Source organism: Microtus oregoni, unplaced genomic scaffold (assembly GCF_018167655.1).
Source record: "Microtus oregoni isolate MIOR12 unplaced genomic scaffold, Mior012 000127F_ref0000509, whole genome shotgun sequence".
NCBI classification, from domain to species: Eukaryota; Metazoa; Chordata; class Mammalia; order Rodentia; family Cricetidae; genus Microtus; species Microtus oregoni.
The window spans coordinates 608,957-622,965 of NW_024544770.1; the positions used below are offsets into that span (position 1 = coordinate 608,957).

General features: G+C 39.6%; 1 protein-coding gene across 2 annotated transcripts in view; it reads left to right on the plus strand.

Moving 5' to 3' along the window:
• LOC121444458 (E3 ubiquitin-protein ligase Midline-1) overlaps positions 1-8,479 on the plus strand; it is a 370,913-nt gene extending 362,434 nt beyond the window's left edge. For both annotated transcript variants that reach the window (XM_041646265.1, XM_041646266.1), the window contains exon 10: positions 4,507-8,479. In XM_041646265.1, coding sequence (XP_041502199.1) covers positions 4,507-4,855 — 349 coding nt within the window. In that variant the 3' untranslated portion in view covers positions 4,856-8,479. The remainder of the gene's footprint in view (positions 1-4,506) is intronic.
• Positions 8,480-14,009: the final 5,530 nt, after the last annotated feature.

The window sequence follows — 14,009 nt, forward strand, 5'->3', positions numbered from 1 at the left end:
AAGGAAGCATTTCCCCCTACAATTAAATGCCTGTGACATACAACAGTTAGTGACACACACATATTTTTTATGAAATATATGCTTGATTTTAAATTAACATGTACATTATGATACATATAATGGGACATGTTAACATTGCTCTGTGAAGCACAGTTTTTGTATTTGTAATTGCTTTATGTCTCACTGCATCACTTAATGGAACATTATATTCTGCCTGCACCTTTCAAGTTCAATGAAATTATGTACAAAGTTTCACAGATTAATGATAATATAATGATACTTTCCCTTGCCTAATGGACTGTACACTTGATTTATTTTCTTGCTGTCAAATGCTGCTAACATGCACTTGGTATTAATGAAACAGTGTTAAGTAAGGTAGTAATAATGGGCTCATACCAATATTACTAGACAGGAATTTGAGAGGGCAGCATTAGATTTCTGTACTTTTCTTCTAATTTTAACTTTCTGCTTTTCTAAATGAAGTCAGCCCTCCCTGGTGAAGCTATGTCAAAGGGTTAAATGGAGGATAAAATTGGAAGTCAACATTAGCATTCTTTAATTTAAAAATGGTCTGCAGCATCAAGAAAGAAACAATACAGCCATTGTTATTTGGCGATGCAAATTTAAGTTCCATGTAATCTGAAAAATTAAAATAGTGTCTGCTGAGTCATAGAGTACAGCTTCAAGGGAGATATTTTAAATTGAAAAATGCATATCATGGAGTTAGAGAGATGGTTTAGTTGCTAAAGTGCCTGCTATGCAAGCATAAGGGCCTGAATTATGATCCCAAGTATCCACGTAGAAGCCAGGTATTAGTTGCACATGCCTGTAACTCAAGTTTGGAGGTGGGTGAACACAGACAGGAGGATTCCCCAGAGCTGACTGGCTAAACAGCTTAACCAAATTAGTTAGGTCTGGATTTAATAAGAGAAGCAATAGAAGACAACACCCAGTATTAAACTCTGGCCTTTCATGTATATGCATGGGCATGGGAGCACATACAGAGAGAGAGGGGGAGGGAGGGAGGGAGGGAGGGAGGGAGGGAGGGAGGGAGGGAGGGAGGGAGGGAGGGAGGGAAAGGAGGCGAATATTCCAAAAATGTATTGGCTTTCTCTTAGCAAATAAACAGAAGTCAGTCAAGGATCTACAAAGATAAATGGGGGTGGAAAACTTATGTCTGACTCCAGTGCATGAAGTCACAAGGACCTGGTGTCCTCTGCTAAAGCAGGTGCATCCTGAAGTCTTCTAAAGCTTCATGACACCTCATTCCCGCTGCCTGCCACTAGGAAACAGTGTCCCTGATCCTCTTCCAACTTCAGGATCTTGTGCAAGGATATTGCAATTGCATAATCTGATCCAGACTCACACAAAAATGGGCCTTCTAGGTAGCACAACCCAGAACTGTCTGTGCACAGAGATTGACAGGAGGGACACGAAGTTGCTGTGTTGACTACAGCAGGGCTGGCTCACTGACTTAATGGATTGCCAATATATCTTCTAGAGTTGTAGCATGTTTTCAAACACACCTCTCTTAAATCTATTGTATTTTAGATCTAACATCTGATTTTTCTGTTTAAAAATGTTATTTTAAACAAAGACCAGTGATGTTTCTCTTTCTGCTTACAGTCAGGTATTAGATGTCAATATCCGATTACACTTGTTTCTGCTCTAACATATCAAAACTTGAACTCAGGGTTTTTCACTCTTGATTAATAGTGATGTGTTTGGCATATGATAATAACTGTGAAATGTTTTAAGTATTAAAGGGCATGTCTCAGTTACTTAAAAAGAGAATAAGAAGCTTTGAATATTATAGGAAAATTCTTTAGAATTTTTATTTTTGAGTAATAAGAAAGGATATTTAGAGTAATGGAATAACTATCTGCTCAGTAGAATTTAAAATATTTTTTAAATTCCTTTAGAATTTCAAACAATGTATTTTTCATACAATATATTTCCTCAACCCCTTCCCTTACAACCTTATAAACTCTCCTATCCCTTCCCACACAGTTTTAAAATTACTTCTCTCTTTTTTTTTCCTTTTTGCCACATTGAATCCATAAGATTTATGTTTAGGGGTGTGTGTGTGTGTGTGTGTGTGTGTGTGTGTGTGTGTGTGTGTGTCAGAAGAAGGTGTTGGATCCCTTAGAGCTAGAGTTACAGGTGGTTGTAGCTGTGAGCCAGACTCAAATCCTCTGGAAGATTAGCTTGTATTCTTCTCTTTTTTACATAGTAATCTCAGTTTACCCTCCCTCCCTTCCCACTCCTCCCACCTTCGCATTTCCCTTCCCCCCATCTGCTCCTCAGAGAGCATAAAGCTTTTCATGGGGAGTCAACAAATTCTGTCACATCACCACCTTGAGGCAGGGCTAAGAACCTCCCTTTTGTGTCTAGACTGAGCAAGATTTTTCCTTATAGGAAATGGCCTCCAAAAAGTCAGTTCATTAGGGATTGATCCTGGTCCCACTGCCAGTGTTCCCACAAACTGCGCAAGCTGCCCACTGTTATCTGCTTTCAGGGGGGCTAGATGGGACTTATGCAGGTTTCCTAGTTGTCTGTCTGGAGTGAGCTCCCACTAGTTCAGGTCAGCTTTTTCTGTGGGTTTCCCCATCCTTTTCTTGACCCCTTTTTTCTTGTTATCACTTCTCCCTCTCTTCAACAGAAATCTGGGAGCTCTGTCGGGTTGCTAGCTTCACCACTAACCACTCTGCATCTGCATCTCTGCATCTGCTTTCATCTGTTATTGGATGAAGGTTTTAGGAGCTCCTGTCTATTTCCCCTTCCTAGGCAGATCCTTGTATGTCTCCTAGGCAGATCCTTGTATGTCTCTCTCTTTGTTACCTTGCATAAAACAAAGGATGACCAGCATGTACTCTTTATAATCCATTTCTACAGCCCTCTCAGAGATATTTTTAAAACTTTAACACGTAGTAGGAAATATAATCAGAAAGGCAGTGCTGTATTGCACGATTTCTGATGAAAGGAAGATGGCATGAAATGTTAACTGAAGTTGTGGCCTTTTGATTCATCCTAGGTTTAAATTCTGATTCCTGTACATACTGTTAGTGTGTCATTAGGTAGTATGATAAAATAATAGTTGTAGAATATCACATGCCAGCCATTGTGATTAGGATTTAAAAATACATTTTTCTTTTTCTCTTTTACTTGGGTATATGGAGACTATACTTGTTCCTGTATTATAGATGAGACATTGAGATTGGATGAAGACAATGGACTTAACCTTATAGCTGGAAATCATTTTCCCTGTTTGCTTTTGCCAAAGTTCATTCAAAGCCATGGACAAACAGAAGATATGATAACAATCCTAAAGTTTAAAGTCTGTTGAAAGAGTAAGCTTGTATAGAATCATGCTTTCCAGTATGGCAGCCTTGCTCCACATGTGTAGTTGTTACAATACACTTAATGAAAATAAAAATCCATTACAAGCAGGGCTAATACCTCAAGTCCTATCACTCAGAAGGCTGAAAGCAGAAGGTTGTGAGAGTTTGAGGCTAGTGTGGGCCACAGTGTGAAACTATTTTTCAAACTGAATAGACAGACAGACAGACAGATGATAGATAATGATAGATAGATAGAAAGAAAGAAAGAAAGAAAGAAAGAAAGAAAGAAAGAAAGAAAGAAAGAAAGAAAGAAAGAAAGAAAGAAAGAAAGAAAGAAACAGGCTCTTCCATACAAATGCTGAGGTTATGCTGATAATCCCATGGGAGGGAATGAACAATAAATGTATTTCTGACACTAACCTTCCTGAACATCATAGCTCAACCTAGCCTACCTTGAATGTTCTCTGACTACATACATGAGTCTACAGTCAGACTAACTTCTTTAACACAAAGCCCTACTTGTAATAACATCTTGATTATCTCACATCCTTTATTGTCTTCAGTACAGTGTAGTGTATAGTATCAGTTTCCTCTCATGATGCCCAATGTCTTACAAAAGGATGACATTGTATATCACAAAATCAGAGGATAATTTTGCAACTCTACATTGCCTTTAATAAGGTAAAAAAAACCCAAAACTTAAATCCAGGCACCCCAAATCATAGTTTGTCTGTAAATTTAAGGTTGATTTCATAGGCTCACAGCCACAGTTCAAATGCCCAGTAGCTATATGGGGTTTACGATGACTGTAGTGAACAGAGCAGAACATTTCAATTACAGAAAGGTCTGAGTTGATCAGCCACTGGTCCAGAGAATTTCATGTGCAGGCATGCACAAAAAAAGAAACAAAGCAGTATAGAGGAAAGTCAGGATTCTCTTGCAACACTTAAGCTGAAAAAAAGGATTGTAGGCCAACATAGTGGCTGCCTTCCACCTCTTTGTGTTTGGTAAAGACAGTGAAAAGTATTTAGATTTAAATACTCTTCTAGGGAGAGATCAGGAACAACAAATAATCACACTTTAATAGCCCTATGGTACACAAAACAAATTTTACTCGCATGCTATGTGGTTTTTTTTTTTTATCACTGCTGTTTTGTCTCTGCAGGTATGCCATTGGCCTTGCATACAAATCGGCCCCCAAACATGAATGGATTGGGAAGAACTCTGCTTCCTGGGCTCTCTGCCGCTGCAACAATAATTGGGTGGTTAGGCATAACAGCAAGGAAATCCCCATTGATCCAGCCCCCCACCTCCGGCGCGTAGGCATCCTGCTGGACTATGATAATGGTTCCATCGCTTTTTATGATGCTTTGAACTCCATCCACCTCTATACCTTTGATGTGGCGCTTTCACAGCCGGTGTGCCCCACCTTTACTGTGTGGAACAAGTGTTTGACGATTATAACGGGTCTTCCCATCCCAGACCATTTGGACTGTACAGAACAGCTATCTTGAGCATCCAGTCCCAGAGCAGCTCTGAGGAATAACAAAGGTAGAGGCTGTTTAGAGGATTGAGAAACTAAGCCTTCGAGAGTGTGATTAAATCTCCCCAGTTTGTCCAGAAACCAGCTCAGATAGGGCTCAAAATGAGAAATTTCACTTCTTTTATTGTGTTTTGTATTAAGTGCAGGCTTTAATAATTTCTTTGATTTTTTTTGTATTTAGAGGAAAATCTATAGATTATTTATAAAAGGAACATAATCTGGATTGCAGCTTGTAAGAATCACTTGGTTTTGCGCGTGAAGAGGCCCATAAGTTTACCAGCCCTTTACCAGTTTCATTTCATCAGTGTATGGGCTTGCAAAAACCCTTCTGTAGACTTGTGTGTTTATTCACTTTCTCACATTCTGTTTCGTACTGAGACCGTGTTAGGTCCTGTCACTTAGAATAACAGTATGCAGCTATTTAAAAAGCAAAAAGTCATTTAGAATCCAGTAAGGAAGTAAACAGGCTTCCTTTCTCTGGCTGAACTTGAGATATCTTAACTGTGATGTCAGAAACTTGTATTGGATCAAATAGTAGGGGGAATAAGGGAGAAGGAGAGAATTAACTTTGAACCTCAAGTTTAGTTGTGACTGATGGGATGATCCGGAGAAGAAAAAGTTTTCTTAACCCTTTGGTCATGTTTTCACCCATTTCTCCAGGGCTGACGCTTTTGGGCTAGCATCATGAATGAGATTACAATTGAACCTTGTTATTTTGAATCTTACAGATGATTCAAGAATTCACGCTGATTTGGATTTTATCAAAAGAGGAATTCTGTTCCATGGTATAAAACTGTTTCTCATTTCCTCTTACTAGTTATATTAGGCCTGTGAAATTCTTTCGCTACATTTAATAGGTGCCCTATTTTGCCCTGCCACAAATCAAGCTTTCATTTTCTTTCTGGGTCTATGGAAATTAACATGTTCCATTACAAATTCCAATCCCGTTTTCAATTGATTTTGTTCTCTAGGACATCAGCACATGGCCTTGAACACTACCATGTCCAAATGTAAGTCACCAAAAACAGTATGTATGAAAAATGATACGACACACTACAGAAAACACTCACCACCAGCATACATGCTTCTAAAGCGACACTCTTTAGGAAGCACACTTTGAAAGATGTAGACATCCCCTTATATCCTAGTATAGTTTATCATAGAGTTGGAAGATAAAATTTCAAATTTACTGTTCCAGCAGGGGAATCGGTTAATAGGACTTGCTAATAAAATTTCCGATAAAATTCTTTTCACACTGATCAGATATAGTGCAATGATCCTTAGATTAAGACTTCCTCAGGTGGTCTTTGGCATAGGACATTGGCATGGGTTCACTTGCTAAATGGTTTAAATGGTTTAATTGCTAAAATATTTATCTGGGCTACCACGTCAGCCAGCCATTGACTGAAAGACTGGTAGATTGAAGAATTGGGTTTGTTTTTTAATCAAATCGACCATTTCCTGAAATTACTCACTACACTCTCCATTTAAGCATCATGTGGTCACAATTGATGTGCTTGCCAATCTGGGCTTCATGGAAGACAAAGCTTCTGTGTCTTTTTGTCTCTTCCCTGGCAGATGCTGTCCTTTTTCTTAATGGATATATTTTATATATTTACTATATTATTTATACCCAGATGAATATTTTGATAGCAGCTTAAGACAATTTCCCATCTTAAAAATGGACATCTCAGTGGAAAAAAAATCTTCATTTTTCTCTAGGAACTTTTTAGGACTTTTGACAGTACAAAAATAGGTCTTTGCCTTCCCTGAATAAACTGAAAAGTTGTCTCAGTCATTTTTATGTACATTTTGGGTAACTGGATAAAGATATTTTAATGCACTTTGTACACTTGCAGGTTCTAAACAAAAGGGTCTAAAACTTGATTTCTGAGTTTTTAAAAACTCATGGTCTCCAGGTAACAATAAATGCTACAGTTTGCCTTATGATGTTAACATAAAGCATTTCCTAGAAGGACACTATTTCCATGAATATGTTTTTCAGTATAAAGATGTTACTGCTCAGATTTTCACCGCAAGCTGTTTAGGGTGTGTTTTGACTATTTTTGTAAGGACAAGACAAATTCTGTTATAATTTTGTTGTGGAAGTCTTACTCTTGGCTAACTTAAAAACATCATGGATGTAGCAGTTCCTATTTCCAGGTTGTCATTTTTACAGGAAAATATGTATATGGTGAAAGGCCACAGTGTTTAATTGCTGTAATAATGTAGAAAAGATTTTGTGTGGAATTTTTTTAAGTCTACAAATACATGATGTAAACATTTGCTGCAGTATAACTCTGCATTTCCTTTAAACAGACTGGCGCCACTCACAGGAAGCATTTCCATAGAGGGGCACAAGAGATGGCAGTGCTAATTAAATTAGTACAATGAAACTGATGAGATGCCAACAAAGGCTGTAAAGGCTTGGCACCATGTGTATGTGAATGACTCAGTTACCAAGTGCCCTGAGTGCAGAGGGCTTAAGCTTAGTATCATGTTCTCTCTTCACTGTGATGAAACTCTTAGTGCTTTTTGAACACAAGACCAGCATTTTCACCTTTCTCTTGACCCTCCGTGTTATGTAGCCCATCCTTGGAACAGGACTCCAAAATATGGTACTGCTTTTCCTTGGATAAAGAGAGCATGGATCCAGCGTTGGATACTGCTTGTTGAAACTTGCCTTTGATTCGGATTGTTGAAGTCCGAATCTAAATAGTAGATTCGATGAGGGTAGGTGCAGGGTGAAGATTTTCTTTCCAGCTTTAAAAGAAAGTGACTTCAGAAAGTGACTGTAGAGATAATGGTTTCGGGGGGGGGGGGGAGCAACCTGAACACAGACGGACTTTTTTTATGGTACTGATAAATGGACCTTGAACTTCCTGAGGAATGAGCCAGTGCCCTCCGACTCAAGATGGATTTCCAGGAGCACATACAAATGGCTGCAGAGACATGTGCCTGCCTGTTCAGTGCATCTGGTGTTGGAAAGCTGACATCTGCTCTCTCCTGTTAAAACATCAATGGCATGCAGAGACAATGACACTGGCAAGTACTTCTCATCCAGGTCTTGATTTTGCTACCCGAGAAGACATTTGGCCATATCGGGAGTCAATTTTGGTAGTCACAAGCTGGAGACCTGGCATCTGGTGGGTAGAAGTCAGGGATGGCATTAAACATCCTACAGTGCACAGTGAAGCTCCTCACCAGAAAAGTGGTATCTGACTCAAGATGTCAGCTGTGGTCCTAGTTTAGCTACTCCTGAAGGTTTGCCTTTCTTCCAGGGACAAACAAACAAAAAGGCACAGCAGTCAATACTGTCACAGGAGTGGCACCTTCATCATCAAAATTATTTACAAAATACTTACAGAAAATCTGATTTCTAATGCAATCCCAGACTGTGTGAATGCGAATCATGGGAATAAAGTGCTGTGATCCAATGAGCTTAGTGTAGAAATGAGAAGGTTTTCTCTATGCCTCCTAGTACCAGCACAAATTCAGTTCTGGTATTTGAGTCAACTGCCAAGCCCCTCAATCCTGAATCTCTTCTTGTTTTCTGTTGCTTCCTGGTTCAAAATAAAATTCTTTTTGTGGCACCAGAATAGCTCTTTGCCTGGCTTTGTTGCTTTTTGCCGCTTTACATTTTCACAGTCATGACCGGCACAAACACTTCCTTGACTTCTGCTTGTTTCTTCCAATATTTTATACTATGCAATTCATTTTGTTTTGTTGCCTAAAATCGTCATATCCACTATCTACCATTCCCCATTCAAAATATAGATATTTTACAAGACTGAAAATTCCCTACAGGGAATTTTAAAAAACAATGAAAGCAAACTTTTTAAGGAGTGGAAACCCAGAGTAAAGATTGCTTGATGTCAGGCATCACGGGGGTGAGAGAGAAGAGGGGAACAGTGACTGGCAGCAGAGAAACAGTGGTCTTCAGGCATCCTTCCGGGTGGTTTATTAGTATATACCCGTGCCAGGAGCCCAGAAGCAGGCTTTTCCATCTTAGACATGGAAGCCCTTTTAGTCTAGGTCAGTGTTAAGCAGAATGAGTTGCACGGAGCTGCAGTATCAGGGCCATCAAACACTTGTTGAAAAGGCCCTCTGTCTCTCTTCAGACCTGCTAGTCAGAACCTCCGAAGAAGTTATCTAGCGATTTGAATTACAAAAAGCCCCACAGTAAATTCTGGTACTGATGAGAGTTTAGGAGACACTTCTCTGCAGAAATCCCCAACTTCATAGCCCATATAAAAAGGTTTTTACAATCCAAAATGTGTTTCTAAGGCTAAGTAATATCAAAGCAAAATGTTATTCAGGGATAACTCGTCTGACTTATGAAAACATTGCACACATGCTGATCTCAGGGTCCTACTCTAAAAGATGGTGTGGCAAGGATGGGGAAACCACCAGCAGCATGGACTTTTCAAAAACACCATTTTAAAGCTCATCCAGGATTTGCAGTCAGTGCTAGGGCCCGAGTTGGTCACTTTATGGTTCAGATGGTGAATGCTAAGGTTTGCTGGCACACGGTCTCTGCCATGACTCTTGCAGTCTGTGTGGTCATAGAAAATATGTCAATGAATGGATGTGACTGGGAGCCAATAAAGCTTTGCCAGCAAGCCATTGTTTACTGTCCTCTGCTGTAGTGGACAATGGACTACCCAAAACCCTTGGGCATTCTGTACCCTCTCACTCACTCAAGACTGGGCCATGTCCCTTTCATGTATCAGTGAGCTCTAAGAGTTCTCTCCAGCACTGAATTCCACCATGTCTCTGAAACCCATGGAGAACTGGTTATGGGCTACTTAAGATATAGCTATTCAATGGATATTGGAAAATTCCTCATTTGACAGACTAGAGTGGGGCGTGACAAAGTTCTAATGATTAGCTTTACAACCTTCATAATCTCAACTCAAATCAGACTTCTCGCAAGTGATAGGTGTGTAAAAGATATTCCCTTTGACAAGTGTTTTAAGTCCATTTCTCTTGAGCCTTTAAAGCATTACAGACAACACCATAATTAATCTCCTTTAAATGTTAATGTGAAGAGCATGCCAAGTAATTACCAAGGCAGCCCACATCCCATCCTTTCCTTTTAGTTTTAATAAGAGTAATATATTTATGTGGGTAGTTGCTTGTGATAATAAAAGTAGCACAAGAGGAAAGACATTTGGGACTTGTAAATTCCCTTTCTTTTACATACCAGCCTTCTCATGGAATACACATTTAGATAAAAATGGGTCTAGGACTTAAAGTAAATTCTTTCTTTAAGTTGCCCTAACTTAGTATGGGCAGTCCATGGAAATAAATGCAGTTCTCTCTTTGGATCTTTTTCAGTAATGTCCTCCTAAGAGAATTATTAAATTATGATTAGATAGGAAGCATAGCAATTAGCAAGCAAATATGTCATGGCCTAAAACCAATTACCAATTAAGAAATAGCACAGAAAAATGATTTAATGAACATTGGTTCTTTTGCACAGTCTATTTATTCTCAAAACTCAATTTTGATGACGGTCATTAAAAGCTGTTCAAATTCACGAATGCATTTCAAGTACTAATAATGATTTCCCCCTAAACTAATGGTATTTCCCCTCCAACTACTGTCCTCCTTCACCTCCTCTTCTTGCTCAAGCTTCCCAAAGGACTGTTCATACCTGCCATTGCTCATTCCTTACCCAGAATTGCACCTTCCAAAGTGCCATGACAAGTTCAGGGGCTTTCATTACACCAGAAAGTGCTCACTGACATGAGAAGTGACATCCATACTTCGGAAAACAAAATGTCCTCAGGAAGTCTCCTGTCATCTTGACATACAACAGTTTTTTGAGATATGCTAAGCTAACTCTTTTTTAATCTCCCTATACCATTGCTAATCATCACTGTGTACTAAAACTTCTTATTCACAAAAGTTCAAATCACTAGGTCTAATTTTTCCTCTGTCTCTGCCATATACATAGGCTTGCTTTGGAGTAATCATTTTTAGAAACCTAAAGGGTACCTCAAGTTCGTTATGTCCAGAATTGCATTCATGATCTCTGCTTGAAAACCCCTTTTACCCAAAATCCATATGTCATATTTGATGTCATTCTTCTCTGCTGCTGAAACTCCTTCAGCCAGGAGCCTTTAAAATACCAGCCCACTAGGTGTGGCCTCTTATACTATAAATGCCTATGTAAAGTTCTCTCTCTCTCTCTCTCTCTCTCTCTCTCTCTCTCTCTCTCTCTCTCTCTCTCTCTCGTGGCTGCTGGATTTGGTTCCTGTTCCCCGCTCATGCAGAAGACTTTGATCTGTGAGTCTACCCCTCAATAAATAGCCTTTTATTGTACTCAATTCTAGGCTAGTGTGGGCTTTCTTTTTAGCGTCCATCTTCAGTCCTCTGTGTTCAATCCATCACCAAGTCTTTTGGACTTTATCTTTTAAGTATGTCTTTTACTTAGCCTCTACCTCTGCACACAACCTCTATCTCTTTCATATCTCTCACTTTCACCACTGAAGAGGCCTTGTCTAAATGTATTCTACTGTATTGACTAAAACCTTTTTGAGTTTTGCACCTACTTCTTATCAAACTGTTCAATTCTTGGAGGAACCTTTTTCTGATATCCAAGCTTGAATCACATCCCCCTAACATCCACTCACAGAGACATCTGTACCCATATTCATGATGTTTTCCATGGTTGTGGTTTTTTTTTTTTTGGTTTTTCGAGACAGGGTTTCTCTGTGGTTTTGGAGCCTGTCCTGGAACTAGCTCTTGTAGACCAGGCTGGTCTCGAACTCATAGAGATCCGCCTGCCTCTGCCTCCCAAGTGCTGGGATTAAAGGCATGCACCACCACCGCCCGGCTGGTTGTGGTTTTTTTATTAGGGAAAATTTTATTTATTATTTTTGCTCACATGCCCTCCACAGAGTGTAATATCTCTGAAATCTGTGAACAAGCTCTGCTTATCCAAATATTTGCCATATAAGTAGTTAACTGATAAATATTTAGAGCAGAATTCCAATTTCCCATGGTTGCATCTTACAATTTTCTCTTAAATTCACATTTTTAAATATCTTTTCATTGATAAACATTTTATACAATGGATTTTGATCTTATTTCCCTTCCCTCAATTCCTCTCAGAAAATCCCCACCTGCCTAACCACCAAACTTTGTGTTCTTTTTATTTCTCTTTTTACTTTTAATGCTATTTTTCACTTTTGAGGTTATAATATAAAATGTGAACTTCCGACTTCCAGGTAGCAGGAGCACATTCAGTACCCATGTTGCTTGCTTGGTCAGTATCTCGAGTCACTTATTCTATCTTCCTGCACTGCTAATTTGCATTGGCTGATTTATCTGTTTCTACTATCATTCCAGAACCTTTTCTTGTATTTACATATCTAAATATCCTTCTGCCCCTCTCAAAAAATTAGTACACCCACATGTCCCCACAAATACAGGCTATCAGAGCCTGTGAATGACGTGGGAAAGGAGCTGGACAGAGCATGTTTGGCAGGTATGATAAAAATTTCTCACACAGAAGATTAATAAATATGTGAGGTTATAAATGTGCTGATTACCTGACCTGGTCATTACATATCGTATAACTTTTTTGAAACATTATTATGTATCCCATAAGTATGTACAATTACTATATATCAATTAAATATTTGTATGAGGGTAGGTAGCTGGATTCAATTTCTATAGCTAGAAAAGTGAATTTTTGATCATCTCCAAAATTACAGAATAAATAAAAACAATTAAAAAAAAACAGGTTGAATTTTGTAGTTACTTTGAAACAAAAATATCACTCTACAGCCTAAGCTGTCTTGGAACTCATTATTGAATACATGCTGACCTCAATTACAGGGCAATCCTCCTGTTTCAGTCTCCCTTCCAATTGCTTAGATTGTAGATGAGAGCCACCATACCTAGTTGTAGTTTCTAACTCCCATGAGCATTTTTCAATGTAGAAAATAAATGTATTTAAATGAGACAATAACAATTTGGTATCTTTTTGCTTTCACTTTTTTGCCCTGCTACTTAAATATTAGTTAACTTTTGCTAGGAGTTCCTGAAACAATCATAATTCCTTCTTCTTCTCATGTTTCTCTTACTGCCTCCCCAAGATGAAGCAGATCGTAGGGACTGTGTCAGGTGAGACAAACAAGATGAAGTGAGTCATTTGTGAAGTTGTTCAGGGTGCCAGCTGCTTCTGGATTCTACACTCAGCACCCAATAAATAAGCAGATGTGGATGATGACATAGATGGATTGCTTGACTTTAAGTCTCCATGTCAGGTCTTGGGGTGAGACCATTTTGGAGGGGCCATGTTGAGAAGCAGAGAAAGGCTCAAACATGCATTAATGGGTAGCTGTCATCCTGGAACAATGAGTCCAGTCAAAGTTCCTAACCACAGCCACCTTCTCCCACAGGAAATTGGTGCAGGCAGGGGGAGGACGCCTGGTCATGTCTCTGCATCTGTTATCAGTTGCTCTTGTCTCTTTATTCTGCATTCCAGACTTGGTGCACAAGACTTTGTGAAATGGAGACATGCTGCTGAGCTTGTGTTTGAAACCTTCAAATGACTGACTGGAAGCAGCAGTGCCAGGGCATGACCCCTCGGCCCCAAAGTTCACAGGGTCAACTGGCCTACAGAGACTGAGGCCTTGATCACATCAGGAAGACACACCTTCCTCATCAAGCAGTGCCAGTGAATTCCGGGATTAACACCCCTCTGCACCCCTCCCCGGACTTCTTCTAGACCCTGAAATACATATAGTCCTCAAATTTCCAACTCAGTCACAATTTTGATGGGCTTGTTTGAGCAAGGGTGACATTCGCTGACAGAGGGATGGGAATACAAATGTACCAGCAAGCAATAGCATGGGAAATGCCCCCGGTATGGAGCACAACACAGAGAACAGTGCCACAGGCTGCTTGCTGGTGACCCACTGGGAAGCAAGCTATAGAGGCCACCAGGAGTGTCAGCTCCCTCTGAAGGACTTCAGAGAGCTATCTGGTAGCAAGCTTTCAAAGACAGCCTTTCTTCCTGAGGGTTATGCCCTCAAACCCAGGAAGTCCTCAGGGACAGTTCTGATTGCCTCAAAATCAACACAGCTCATGACAGCCTCTGGACACAA